At 38.7% G+C, this 14951-nt stretch overlaps 1 protein-coding gene and 1 long non-coding RNA gene across 2 annotated transcripts in view; both read right to left on the reverse strand.

The window, feature by feature from the left end:
* LOC108272425 (uncharacterized) overlaps positions 1 to 4698 on the reverse strand; it is a 41593-nt gene extending 36895 nt beyond the window's left edge. Inside the window, exons 1-2 of the long non-coding RNA XR_001814064.3 lie at positions 4596 to 4698; positions 4130 to 4221 (exon numbers count right to left, since the gene is read on the reverse strand). This is a non-coding gene — a long non-coding RNA (uncharacterized LOC108272425). The remainder of the gene's footprint in view (positions 1 to 4129; positions 4222 to 4595) is intronic.
* A 2151-nt stretch (positions 4699 to 6849) lies between these two features.
* Positions 6850 to 11825, reverse strand: LOC128634107 (cortexin domain-containing 1 protein-like). Its single transcript, XM_053684321.1, has 2 exons — positions 11234 to 11825; positions 6850 to 8828 (listed from the first exon to the last, which is right to left on the reverse strand). Exon 2 carries the CDS (start codon positions 8552 to 8554, stop codon positions 8369 to 8371), a length of 186 nt encoding a protein of 61 aa, XP_053540296.1. The 5' UTR covers positions 8555 to 8828; positions 11234 to 11825; the 3' UTR covers positions 6850 to 8368.
* Between the last annotated feature and the right edge of the window lie 3126 nt (positions 11826 to 14951).

Below are 14951 nucleotides of genomic sequence, written 5' to 3' on the forward strand. Positions count from 1 at the left end.
TTCAGTTTCAACCCCTTTACTGGGGTTGAAAGAAAGAAACAAAAAAAAGCCATATCTCAATTTTTCCTCACACTGAATGTGAGCTGATGTTTGGCAGAATTGAGTCTGATTGGTCTCGCCTCCGTTCATTGAAGATATAAAATGACAACACCACCTTCTTCTTTTACTGACATCAATTACGTAGTGACAAACTTCTCCAAGTGGAGAATTATTCAGGGCTAAAGAAAAATCTTCGGGGCAAAAACCGTGATTTATTTTAAAAATGCATTTTACTTATTGTTTTCTTAACAATAAATTTATAATGTAATTGTATTGACATCAGCAATCAAATTACATGAATTTAAAATGTAATGAGTTACATTACTGCATTAGCAGAAAATGTAATTAGACTACAGAAAACTTTGTAACGCGTTATACCAAACTCTGCTCAGAACTGAACTCTGCTCAGTTTTCAGAAGTTAACTGAAGAGCCTGAGCCATGCATCCAAGACTGTTCAAACCACAATCTTCCATGGCCTTAGCAGGGTTCCGGATGGCGACTAAAATGGTTGCCAATGCGACTAACTTTTTAATTTTGTGACCATGTTTTTTCTGCCAGTCGCCACTGTTATCCACAAACAAAATTTAAAAACAAATTAAATAGAAATTAGCATACGTCGTGTTAGGCTACTGAACTCTCGTCTGCTCTTGCGCCTGCGTCTACCTGCCCTATCGCGTGCACTCCTGTATGGTTTCCAATAAAGAAACTCTGCACTCTTGTCCTGCAGTGGTTGAAGCATCGGCTGTATAGCTGAACAGAAACGGGTTTAACGTCACGTTTATCAGGTTAAAAAGTTGGAAGTGTTAACTTTATTAAAGGTGTTTAATATAGTTTGATGTGGTTTAGTTCATTGGAATTTATACATTATATGTAGGCTAGCTAACTGCGTAGTTAACTAACGTTAGCCAGCTGACAAGAAAACGAAATGCGCAAACGAAAAATATCAGACTCCCTAATTCCCTGCCCATCCAAACCCTGCGAAAGAGGATTCTCAGCACAGAATAGAATAAAGTCAAAAGTGCGCAGTTCCTTGTGTTAAAACACACGAAGACTTAGTGAGGATCAGTACAGAGGACAAGTTCTCACTTGACCAGTTTGACCCAGAGCCCAGTGTGAAGCGCTGGTTGTCTGCAAGCAAAAGAAGGCACAGACCTAACTACACTGGTTGGCCAAGTAACATTGACATGGTGGTGATGGGAGATACGGACTCTGAGGAAAGCAGGAAACAACTAATTGTACATAGCTGAATAAAAAAGTGGAAAAAAAAAAGAAACAAATGGCTGGACATTTAAGTATGTACGGTAATATGATTCAATATGATATACTGAACGTTCCTCCCTTTTCTTTCCAAAACTCTTGAAAGAGCCATTTTTTAATCAACTCTCCAATTTTCTCACACATACCTCCTGGACACCAACCAGTCTGGCTTCAAGAGCAATCACTCCACAGGGACTGCTCTGCTTTCTGTCACTGAAGCAAGAGCAACCTCTAGATCATCTGTCCTCATCCTACTCGACCTCTCTGCTGCTTTCGACACTGTGAACCATCAGATCCTCCCGTCAACTCTCTCCAGCCTGGGCATCACCGGAACGGTTCTGTGCTGGGCGAAATCCTATCTCAGAGAGATCCTTCAAGGTATCATGGAGGGGAGGTATTTCTGAAACTCAGCAACTCACCACTGGCGTTCCACAGTGGTCAGTTCTGGGTCCACTGCTCTTTTCTATCTAAACTACATCTCTAGGGCAGGTGATTGAGTCTCATGGCTTCTCATATCATTGCTATGCTGTTGACAGACAGCTCTATTTGTCCTTCCAGCCTGACGATCCATCCATCTCTGCACATATCTCTGCTTGCCTGTCGGACATCTCGGTCTGGATGAGAGAACACCACCTTAAGCTCAACCTGGCAAAATCTGACCTTCTCATCTTCCCAGCCTGTCCCTCAATCAACCACAACCTCACTGTACAGCTCGGTTCAACCACACTCAAGCCAACCAGGACGGCCAGGAAGCTTGGGGTGATTCTCGATGACAACTTGACCTTTACAAACCACATCTCAACAACTGCACGGTCCTGTAGGTTCATCCTGTACAATATCAAGAAAAATCAGACCCTACCTCACCGAACAGGCTACACAGCTACTAGTCCAGGCTCTTGCTGTCTCAAAACTGGACTACTGCAACTCACTACTCTAGGGCCTCCCGGCCAGCTCCATCAAACCCCTCCAAATGATTCAGAATGCAGCAGCACGCCTCGTCTTCAACCAGCCCAAGAGAACCCATGTCACACCCCTCTTCATGTCCCTCCACTGGCTTCCTGTAGCCGCCCGCATCAAATTTATGGCCTTGATGCTCACCTCCAAGACTTTGTCTGGAACACCACCCCCCTACCTCAACTCTCTCCTGAAGGTTTAAGTTCCCTCACGCAATCTGCGATCGATCAATGACCAACCCTTAGTAGTACCTACTAAGCGCGGCTCAAGGTCCCTTTCAAGAACATTCAAACTATCTGTTCCTCAGTGGTGGAATGAACTTCCAACCTCAATTCAGACCACAGAATATCTCACCATCTTCAAAAACAGCTAAAGACCCACCTGTTCCATAAACACCTAACCAACCCATTAAATAAATAAATAAATAATTTTACTCTGTCACTTACACCTCTACTCTGCACACTTTGCTTCTTCTGGAACTCAATTAATTGATCTTGTACGGTAGCACTACTTGTATTGTTCTCTGCTTGATATATCGCTTTACTTGTATTTTCTCATTTGTAAGTCGCTTTGGATAAAAGCGTCTGCTAAATGAATAAATGTAAACATTGCACATATTGAGTATGTAAAGAATACACTGTGTAAACTATGGGAGGCAGAGTAAACAAAGGCAGACAGTACAGAGGGGAAAGAAAAGGCAGTGTGGGGTAGCCATTTAACAATGATATGTCATATCCATCCATCCATCTTCTATACTGCTTTATCCTTTTCAGGGTCACAGGGAAACCTGGAGCCTATCCCAGGGAGTATCGGGCACAAGGCGGGGTACACCCTGGACAGGGTGCCAACCCATCGCAGGGTCATAGGTCATCACTATATTTTGGCTCCTGAAAATTTGATTTAGCACCTAAATATTTTGGGTTTAGGAGCCAAAGGCTGCTAGATAACTTTTTTTTTGCCTGGAGCCCCGCTTAGCAATATTTCAAGCATTATCTCACAGCACAACATGCACCAATTCTTTCATTATGTTCCACTGAACCATCATGCTCCCAAGTGCATGTGCTAGGGCGGCACTGGTAATGGGTACCGCAGTTGTTTGGCAGTGACTTTGGTCACATAACCATAAATTTCAGAATGGCAAAACTTCACATGACTTATTAAATTAGTTGTATTGAAGCTTTTTTTTGTTCTACTGCCTCCTCGCATTACCTCACTTTTTCCACCGTGAAAAACCCACACGTCTTCTCTAGCATAAACTCTTCTAAAGCGGGCGATAACAGTGACATTAAAAATGAATATTTATCGGCCGATACCGATGTGGCTGCTGCTATGTCATGCATCCCTATTCCTTATACATCACTTTCTGTGCTGATCCACAAAGCCATTACTTGATTGATAAAAAGTTATTATGCAAAATAAACTGAATACATGAAAACCAAAAACACACTCCATTTTGTGTTTTGACTATTTGTGAAGCGCAATAAACTCAATCTACTTTCTTTGCGGGTGTGAATTTTTTGCAGTCTCATCACCATTCACATCTATACAACCAATGTGTTCATGATTAAATTACTACTACAGCGCAAAACTGTTTACAAGAGTACAACGTTCTTCGTAGAGCTAGGCTCTTAATTTTGCTCTCAAAGTGCACCAGATTGATGCATTTAACATTTAAATGTATAACGTTTTCTTATGAGGGTGTGGAGGATCAGGAGGTCCATCACCACATTCTCACAAAACCATGTGGCAAACACTGAACAACCCACTCCCGAAGTAATGCTTGTCTGCAATCACCTGCTTGTTAGGGACACGGGACACTGGACACCACTGGGCAAACAACTAGACTCATCTCAGAAACATTTAACTTCATTCACTCACAGTTTCACCTCCATTTGTGTGTTGTTCTCCTGACAAGACGCCGCCTCAGAAACCAAACACTTCTCTGGATCCAGAGCTCCTCTGTAGATCTTCTGTCCACAAAGTGAGAAGAGCAAACGTTTACATGACCACTCAAGCAAAGACAAAGTTCTTTTGCTTTAGTTTCTTGAGCACATTCATGTAATTTCTCTTAATCTGCTTATGTTTTTGTGAAACTGAACAGAATATATAAATAACTATGCTTACGTGATACACATTAGCCAGTGAATCACACTTCAACTCTTACAATTATGACTAATTAGATTAAAATGATTACAGAAGACACAACTGATCTCTGAGACCATATGCATTGAGCACATGGAGCTGCTTAAGAAACTGTAAAATAGCCACAAATTAACTTTAAAAAAAACAAAAAAAAAACATACACATAAAATTTTAAATTCCAAGAATGAACAATAAAACTTACACGCAAAGCTTCTCCAAAGGTTTTACACAACAGATGGAGAAAGATTTATGCCAAGAGCAAATAATACAGCCTGCTCTGCAGGACTGGAAATGGCCGACACGTGACCCTATTAGGCCAACAAATAAATTGAAGAATCAGACCAGAGACAAAGAGAGACACCTAGTGGCAGGAAAGAAGAACATTCAACTTAATACAAGCTAGCCCGCTAAGATAACCGGAACCGGAAGTCTTAAATAAAACGGGTTTAATTAAAGTCGTAATAAATATCGTTTAATTCACAGTAATATTATTCCAATTCCAGTTCAAGTTTAAAGAATAACCTAGATAAATATATATATATATATATATATATATATATATATATATATATATATATATATATATATATATATATATATATATATATATATATAGCTCGAGCTATGACACTAATATTTTAGGGGTGCTGAGAAGAAAGAGGTCGAGCCCCACTCAAAAGGCTCTAAATCCGCCTGTGCTGCCTAAACAAATAAAATACAACCATATGAATCAAGAAAACAAATATTCACATCATATATAAACATTCTTACTGTGTTAATATCTGAGTTGCTAGTTGAAGACAGACACAGACAGAAACCTGTTCAATTCCTTGTGGAATAAAGATTTGAATCGCTCCAGCTGGACACTCATTAAATATTCTTTATCAAACTTATACTCTCTAGTTAAAGAAAGAAATCATTCTTTTGTTTTTTGCTTAATCAACTTGATGAAAAATAGTCCTTCAAACTTCAGTAGTTGTACTACACCATGGGTGTCTAAACTTTTTACACAAGGGGCCAGGTTAGACCTCATCAAGAAACCTGAGGGCCGGCCATATGTAAACATACAAACAGTCATACACACACAGACACACACAGAGTCATAAATGTCACAGCATATTGGAGTTGAAATTAAATAATAAATATTTACTGTCCAAATTGGGTGAACGGTGTAGCACCCTTACAAAAAAAAACCCTACAGGAATCCTGCGGGAATATATTCAACATGATATTCAGATCATTTTCCTGTAGAAATACCTGCAGGAATTCTGTGAAAGAAAAAATTATATGCAGGATTATATGCTGATGTCCTGCAGGTCTATTTAAAACACACACTTTCTGCAGGACTATTGTGCAGGATAGATCTGAAATTCTGAAGAACATGGCCAGTGTTTGTATCCTGCAAGATACATACAGGGGAAATAACTTCACAACAAAAGCAAAGTATTTTCACAAATTAATTGTTTGTTTTTTTAATTATGTCACATAATGACTGATGCAATCAGTAGCATTTCCAAGCTGGAGTGCGGTTCACACCTAAAAAAAATAAATAAATAAATAATAAAAATAAATAAATAAAAAAGAATAAAAAAAGTTAAGACTTTTTGCTAGTAAGCGAGCTAACAGAACAGTAATTTTGTACACCATAAAAATTAAAGAAATTATTTAATAAAACTATATATACTCTGGTTTCCTCCCACAGTCCAAAGACATGTATGGTAGGCTGATTGGCATGTCTAAAGTGTCCATAGTGTATGAATGGGTGTGTGAATGTGTATGTGAGTGTGCCCAGCAATGGATTGGCAGCTTGTCCAGGGTGTAGAATGTATATTATAATGTATACCAGCAGTATAGAAGATGGATGAAAGGATGGATATATATATATACACACACACACACACACATATATACACACACACACACACACACACACACACACACACATATATATATATATATATGCCGCAGGTAGCAGTGCAGCCTCACAGCTGTAGACCCCAGGTCAATCCTGAGCTCAATTTACTGTCTGTGGAATTTCTGTACATGTTTTTGCCTGGTCCATGTGGGTTTCTCTCTGTGGTTCTCTCCTTCCACCTCCCAATATCATGCCAGTAGGTGTGAATGAGTGTGTCAATGTGTTTGCATTGTGCCTTGCGCTGGACTGTTGTCCCATCCAAGGTGTATTCCTACCTCATGTAGTGCGCCTGGGATAGGTTCCAGATCTACCACAACCCTGACCAGGATAAAGTGGTTACTGATGATGAACAAAGGAATTACATTAAATTTGTAATTTTAGAACTGTGTGTTTAATGAATCTAAGATTCATGTTAGAAATGCTAGGAATATGTGAAAAAGCTTGCTATCTGACCTTTTATAACCTGTATTGTCTCTTTTGCTCATTATTTATCTTTCCATTTATTGCTCATTACGTAAGTATTCCTTTCAACAGTACAGGTTTTAATGTTCCTTTTGTGACATTGTCAGTTACCTTGATCAATCATTTTCACAAAATGCTCCATAAATTTCATTAAGTTACAATCTCAACACTGTGTACATGCACCAAGGTTATGTACAGTGACATGAATAATTAAAAGGCATACAGTTTACAAGATGCAGAGAAACAAAGACCCCAGGAAATATTCTCCCAAATATACACTCACAATCCAATTATTCAATTATGTGGCAGCAGCACAAAGCATAAAATCATGTAGATACAGGTCAAGAGCTTCAGTCAATATTCACATCAAACATCAGAATAGTGGAAAAGTGTGATCTCTGTGACTTTGATCGTGGCATGGTGTCAGATGGGTTGGTTTGTGTATTTCAGAAACTGCTGATCTAGTGGGATTTTCACACACAACAGTCTCTAGAGTTTACACAGAATGGTGGGGGGGGGGGGGGACATTGAGTGATTGACAGTTCTGTGGGTGGAAACACCTTGTTGACATGAGAGGTTAGAGGAAAATTGCCAGATTGGTTCAAGCTGCCAGTAAGGCTATAGTAACTGATATAATCACCATTTACAACCGTGGTGAGCAGAAAAGCATCTCAGCATGGACAAAACATCAAACCTTGAGGCAGATGGGCTACAATAGAACAACAGATGACCACATTGGCTTCCACTCTGATCAGCCAAGAACAGGAATCCGAGGCCGTCATGGGCAAAGACTCACCCAAAGTGGACAGTTGAAGATTAGGGGGAAAAAATCACCTGGTCTTTTTCCAGTCTTGTACAGTTTTGGTGAGTCTGTGCTCATGATAGCCTCAGAATCGTTATTCAGTCTTCAACTGTCCGGTAAGGATGAGTTTATATAGTTTCTAACAGTCTGCATTATGTTATATTTTTGCTAAATTTCTCTTGACCACTGATTACTATACAAATAGAAAGTGAATGATACTGAATTTTCTTCTTTTTTTAATGACTGGTAATATTGTTATGTATTGTTATGAAGATATATAAAAAAAAAACTTTTTTATGTTTTAACATTTTAATATCCATTAAATTAACTAAAAATATTATGGTTTATGAGCCAAGAACAGTAGGCCATAATCAGTGATAGCCCAAATAATTAGTTTCTGCAGAACTGTGCAAAAGTAGAAAAAAACTAAATCAAATCAATCTTTGGCATTGATATTTTCTTACAGAACTTGTCACTTTGACTCATTTGTTTTTTGAAAGATGAAGGTGTGGACATTTTAAATTTGCAATTTTATACTGACACAGTAATAGACAAGACAAAACAATTACAAATACAAAATTTAGATTAAAACATTTAGGGGGTAAGACTTGTACAGTAGACCTACTGTATAACCATTTTCATTTGTCATATTGTGATATAAAACTTATTTTTACACTATTAGTTTTGCACCATGATCTCCATTAGCAAAACTCCACATTTTCACAGATAGTCCTCACAAAAGCTCAGGCCCAACCCCTGCAGTGTATTCACCACGTGGGATGGGCCAAATCAACCGTCAGTTACTGATTTGCTCCTCCTGATAGGTGGAGGTGGGGATAGAGCCATAAGGGTCTATCACTGTTTGGGCACAGCGGACGACTGTAATGACCAAGAAGAGGCAGAGAAGAAACAGGAAGAAGAGCGCAAATCCCAAATCCACATCGATCTCTAACGAGGATCGTGTCAGTGCAGGATGGTCCATGATGTAGAAATGACGCTCAGGACCTCAGTCAAGCATCAGCTGTAGAAGAACAATTGCTGGTTTTCAATATTGTAGTCCTTGTTAACGTCTCTTGGCTATGAATACATGTGATGGTGTTTCTTCTGTTTGTTGCTTTACTAAGATACCGGTGTATCAGGGATGAAGTCAAATTTCTGTTGATATGGAAAATTTTACAATTTGTAGAGTCCAGTCTTCAGCATAAACTGATTTGTGGGTTAGTTATGGGGAAGAGAGACATAGCGATTAGGATCTCCTGCATGAAAAGAAAGAATAGCTCATATTACATATACATAGCATAGGAATGGGTATGTGATGTATGCATGATGCATTATATGTGTATGGATGGACGGATGGATGGACTTTATTGATTCCTGAGGGGAAATTTGTGTGCTACAGCACCAAAACACATCATTGCAAGAAGCAACACAAACAAAATGTTACACCATTGGTAAAGGAAAAAAAAATACCTAAAGCGTCCAGCAACATGACTTTTGTTGTTTGATTGCTGTTGTTTTTTAAACAGGGCAAGTACACTATATGGCCAAAAGTATGTGGATACCTGAGTACTGAACACATCATTCCAAAACCATGGACACTGATACTGAGTTGTTCCCATTTTGCTGTCATAATAAGCTCCACTCTTTCTTCTGGGAAGACTTTCCACTAGATTTTGGGACGTGGCTGTGGGGATTTGTGTTCATTCAACTACAAGGGCATTAGTGAGGTTGAGGTGAGACACTGATGTTGGGATGTCCTAGGAGGCTCCAGTTACAGTTCATCCCAAAGGTGTTCAGTGGGGTTGAGGTCAGGACACTCAAGTTCTTCCACCTTCTTCCAACCTTAACACACCATGTCTTCATGGAGTACACTTTGTGTCATGCTGGAACAGATTTGGGCCTCTTAGTTCCAGTGAAGGGAAATTGTAATGTTACATCATACAAACACATTCTATACAGTTGTGTGCTTCCAACTTTGTAGCAACAGTTTAAGGAAGAACCACATATGGGTGTAATGGTCAGGTTCCCATATACGTTTGGGTATATAGTGTACTTAGCATAGGAATCTGTATGTGATGGCATTCAGGAATGGAAAGTTATTTTGTGGAGTGGCAACTTCAGGATGGGTGGATGGATGGATGGATGACACACATTCTTATAAAACTTATTATTTTGAATCTCATATGTGTCTAAGTCTTTTTCTACCAACTCCCAACTTTACACACTTTCCCTGCTGCCAAGATTGGTGTTACACTTATTGCTGCTACACTACACAATGGATTACAGTCCATGTCCTTTATACTTACTGTCCTGTACATATTATTCTGCACTGTTGTGTATTTGCATTTTATGTAGTTTTGTGAACTATTATGTGCTGAACCTTGGTCCTGTAGAAACATAATTTATATGTTTATATGTTTATATGTTATATGAAACAAACCTATATGACTTGACTTGAGATAGTCAACCTCCTACTTATGGTTGCTTAATACATATTCACAACACTCCTCTACTCCTAGTCTTTCTCTCTCTCATCACTATAAAAGCACGGTAGGTCGACCTCCCCACGACACTTAAGTTCTTATCAATAATTTAACAGGAGGTTGGATAGTGATGAGTATATTGGATCAAAGGTCTGTAGTTTTTTGTTCTCAGGCAGGGCAAACATCCAGTCCACCAAAACAAGTCAACCAACACCTCCAGAGGGAGGGGGAACTAGTGAAGCAGTGTAGGGAATGACCAGATGGTACTAAGAAATGCGATCCTTGGAGGAAATAAAGTTGCTCATCAAAGATCAAAGTCTGGTAGGAAACAGAGTCTACTGTTCCAGACTGGATACCGCTACTGTTTGGAGGACTGATGTAAAATTAGAGGCCGGAAGGGGGGTGAGGCATGAAAGTGATCCTGCTTCTCTGTAATTAGCTGAAATGTCTACTGATCTGCAGCCCAATTAGGAGCACAAATGAAAATAAAAGCAATAGAAGGAGGAAGTGATAGAACATGTTAATAGGGTTCATTTCAATAGCCAATATTATGTATATCACAGAGCATACATTTTCATAGTAGTCCAACACAGAAACATCATAAAACTATTACTATATCATCACTATAATTAATTTAACGTTTCAGACATTTTTATCCAACACAGGCTTACATCTTATTGTAAATTTATAAGAATTTGCACAAGCCAAGTGTGTATGAAAACGACAGTGGTAGCTTTAATAAATATAAAATAAAAGGGATTTTATATAAATATTTTTTTTTAATCTAAAAGGTGTGCATCATACTTGACACCTACATGAACACTTTACAGTTGGTTGTGTGACTTAAATTATGGTATATTTTGTGTACGAGTCCATTCAGTAGTGAAATACATAGCAAAGTCTACATATGATTTGATAGTTTATTTTATTAAATATCAAAAATCTAAAAGGTGTGCATCATACCTGACACCCACATGAACACTTTACAGTTGGTTTTATGACTGTAAGTCATTCTCTGCAAATGCTATTGAAGTTAGAAACGTGTTTAACAATGTCATATGTAACATTAGAGACGGTCCCTTAATTTGCGAATATCGACCGTCCAACGTCAAGTCAACATATCGACCACTACTACTACACCCATGTCAACATAAACATAAACACGCCACAACACCTACCCACAAGTGTGCAGGTCCATCCAGCTCACCGGAACAAGCCGAAGACCACCAAATTTCTTTCTCTGGCTGAAGTACTACACAGAGAACTCCAGGCAAAACGTGAACGTTTTTGGAAAGAAGTCCCAGCGATAACAAGGCAAAAAATCAATAAAACACGACTCCTATCCGTTAGTAATTTACCACACAGCTCTCACCAGTAACCTAGGAAACAACGAACAAATGAAAGAACTCATACTGGATCTACAAGCGCGCAGCATGAGGGACTATATCGTTTTTGTCAGGATTCCCAGAAAACACAATGAAGCACTTCATTACCAATAAACTAAAAATCTCACAGAATCAGCAACAAATATAGCATTTCACCGCAAAAGTAGAGCGGTATAAACACAAGGACTTATCACGAGTAAAGGAAGATAGGTACGAGGTACAGACTTTGGAATGAATGACCAGTTTCCACCGGAAATCATAATAATCAGAAGAAAGAAACTACTACTAATCAGAAAGTACTAAACATAAGAAGAGAAATGATAAAGGAAGGAAGAAGAGCAGCACTTTGATAGACGGACATGTTTTACCGAGATAAAAACGTGACCCCGTGGTTATACTAAAAACTCTGACCCCCCCCCCCCACACACACACACACACAATTAACTCAGACTATAGAATTATGTCTACTCACATTCTCTTATAACGAAGTCAACCTTTATATTAATATCTATCTATCTATCTATCTATCTATCTATCTATCTATCTTTCCAGTATCTATCCAGGCAAGTAGAGGCACTAGACAAGGATGCATCCCTATTTGCCATTTTTATAGAACCATTAGCCGCAGCAATAAGACAAAATGTAAAATTTAATGGGATCCAGACAGCACACAACACAAAATCCGCTTATATGCTGACAATATCGTACTCTTCTTACAAAAACCTATAGAATCAACGCAAGAAACTTCATGCAGTCGAAAAATATTCCAAACTTTCCATTTACTCAATTAAGTGGAACAAATCATCTATGCTCCCTCTCAACATGAAACTCCCCGAAACTACAGTACAATCTCTACTTATCCCCATAAGCACTGACTACATCACTTATCTTGGTGTCAAAATATCCACCAAGCTGTCAGACCTGCATACCCGCAATTTTAACCCTTTATTGAACAACATAAATGAAACCCTCCCTCTTTTATGGATAGCATCCATAAAAAATACGATATTACCAAGTAATTAATTAATTACTTGGTTCAAATCACTCAACTTCTGAATCACTCAATTTTATTGGAAAAACAAACCTGAAATGACCGAAATTTCAGGGAGGACTTGATGCCCCAATCTTTCAACAATATTACCTCACTAACCAAATCCAATATATAATTAAATGGATAAAGCCCAGTCAGATAAATGAGAGTTGGTTAGATACAGAACAGGCACTATGCAATAAAATCAGTATCTCAGACTTACCCTTCATCAGTACAGCTATCAAACGCCACTCCTGCTTCAAAAGTCCAACAATTGTCGCAACTTTAACAGCTTGGTGGAAATTTTATCGAATTATTCATTCACCACTGCAACTAGCCGAACACACTGCCATATGGCATAACCCTGACTTCACAAACACAGAGAAGATAACAAACATTTCCACATAAGTAGAAAAAGGCATTACACACCTTACACACATATGTCAAAACAACACCTTTTTATCAACCCCACATCTAGCCGAAAAGCATGGACTAGAAAATAAACATTTCCTTGAATTTCTTCAACTTAAATCCATTATCTGCTCTAAAATCCACCTAAAAGACAATGCATTAGACCCCCCCCCATTAGTATCAGAACTACTAACTATATCGCCATCAACTAAAGTCCAAAATATATAAAACAATATCCAAATTCAGCTCCTCAATTATCATACCTTGTAAAAAATGGGAAGACGACTCAGCAGTCACACCTAGAGAAGACTTATGGTGACAGATATTACAAAACATGTCCCTCATAGTTAATTACACTAATCCGCACCTGATACAATGTAAAATAATCCATATAACTCATTATACAGGTCATAGAAAATACAGGATACAGGATGTAGAAAATGGGATTTGGGGAATCAGACATCAGACAAAATAAACCAGACGATTACATACATGCCATATGGGACTGCACACCAGTTAAGCACTTCTGGAAACAAATTACTGAGGAAATATCTTGTTTTCTAAATAGCACCATCCCACTTTCCCCTTTACTTAGCCTAATTGGAGATATATCTGGGATCAACATTACAAAGGAAAACACAATAGTCCTCCTTACAGCGCTAACCGTCGGCAAGAAAACCATACTAAGAAATTGGAAATCAAAGAACATGAATATCACACATTGGAAAACCCTAATAATCGACTACATAACAATGGAAAAACTCTCTGACTCACTGATCACCTACATACACCAGAGAATCAACTTGCAATAGCCAACAATACAGCTTCTACAGACCACCCACATAATCAAAGCCATACCACACATCTCAAACAGGATGCTCACAAATACGCGTAACTAAATACACATACATGCATATAACATTCACAGAATCCAAAGTTGTTATACATATTAATTAACTCAGCTAACATCTTTCCCTCCCCATACCCCCCAACCCATTGCGTTGATAAGTACCATATCCCAATCACATCTACTGTCTTGTCTTGTCTACTGCTCCGTCTTATGTCCACTCAACCATACTAACCTTTAAATACAAAGTACAACACATGTGAAAACATGAATGAAATAAAATAAATAAAGTCTTAATGATCCCCCAAAGTTGTGCCCTGCGATGGACTGGCACCCTGTCCAGGGTGTACCCCGCCTTGTGCCCGATGCTCCCTGGGATAGGCTCCAGGTATCCCCGTGACCCTGAAGAAGGAGTAAGCGGTAGAAGATGGATGGATGGATGGATGATCCCCCAAAGTGCCCCCCCCCCCCCCCCCCAAAAAAAAAATATAGACGTAATCAAAAGCAAAATCCTTCACTACATCATCTTTAAGCACATTTAAAAGACCTTTGCTGTGTTCATGTCTTTAGAATTGTCCTATTATTATTAGTTAAACTTGTACTCGGTTTCAGCAACCTTAATACTAACTCACCTGTGTTATATACATCCCATCAGCATCTGCTTCTCTTCTTTCAATAAGGATTTATGGACATACTCTGTTTACACTAGCAGGCAGTTAGAGAGCAGGGGCTTAGATGATGGAGTTTACGGGTTGAGGAAACAGAAAGACAGGAACACAGAGTGTTGCCCCTAATTATTGCTCCAGGACTCCCCCCTCCCATACTGAACAGAAATTCAAGAGTACTAAGACAGTAACTGATCCGAGGACATCAGTGCAGTAGCTGAAAGGCGTACAAGGTCTATTATAATAAAAGCTTACGCCTCCTTGTGTGATTATGCCTTGCCCTTCTAAACAACTCTAACTCTGTTAGAAGAGCAACTTCTTAATTGGAAACATGAATTTGGTTCTGTATTGTACATGTAGCGGGATGGATTTAATTTAATCAGCCTCTGCCATAGCAATGTTATAATTAGTGATAAAATTGTTCATATCCCATTAGAGCTCCTGTACAGTAGTGCTTGAATGTCCTAAAAGTAGATAGAGAACCCAATTAAACAAATGAGACAAAATATTATTTCCTTTCTACAAACATAACACTTCACATTTAAATAAAAATATCTA

This window comes from Ictalurus punctatus, chromosome 12, assembly GCF_001660625.3.
Source record: "Ictalurus punctatus breed USDA103 chromosome 12, Coco_2.0, whole genome shotgun sequence".
Classification (NCBI taxonomy): domain Eukaryota; kingdom Metazoa; phylum Chordata; class Actinopteri; order Siluriformes; family Ictaluridae; genus Ictalurus; species Ictalurus punctatus.

Bases quoted from the DNA above. Each gene is read 5' to 3' on its own strand.
- LOC128634107 (XM_053684321.1), bottom strand. From the start codon at position 8,554: ATGGACCATCCTGCACTGACACGATCCTCGTTAGAGATCGATGTGGAT.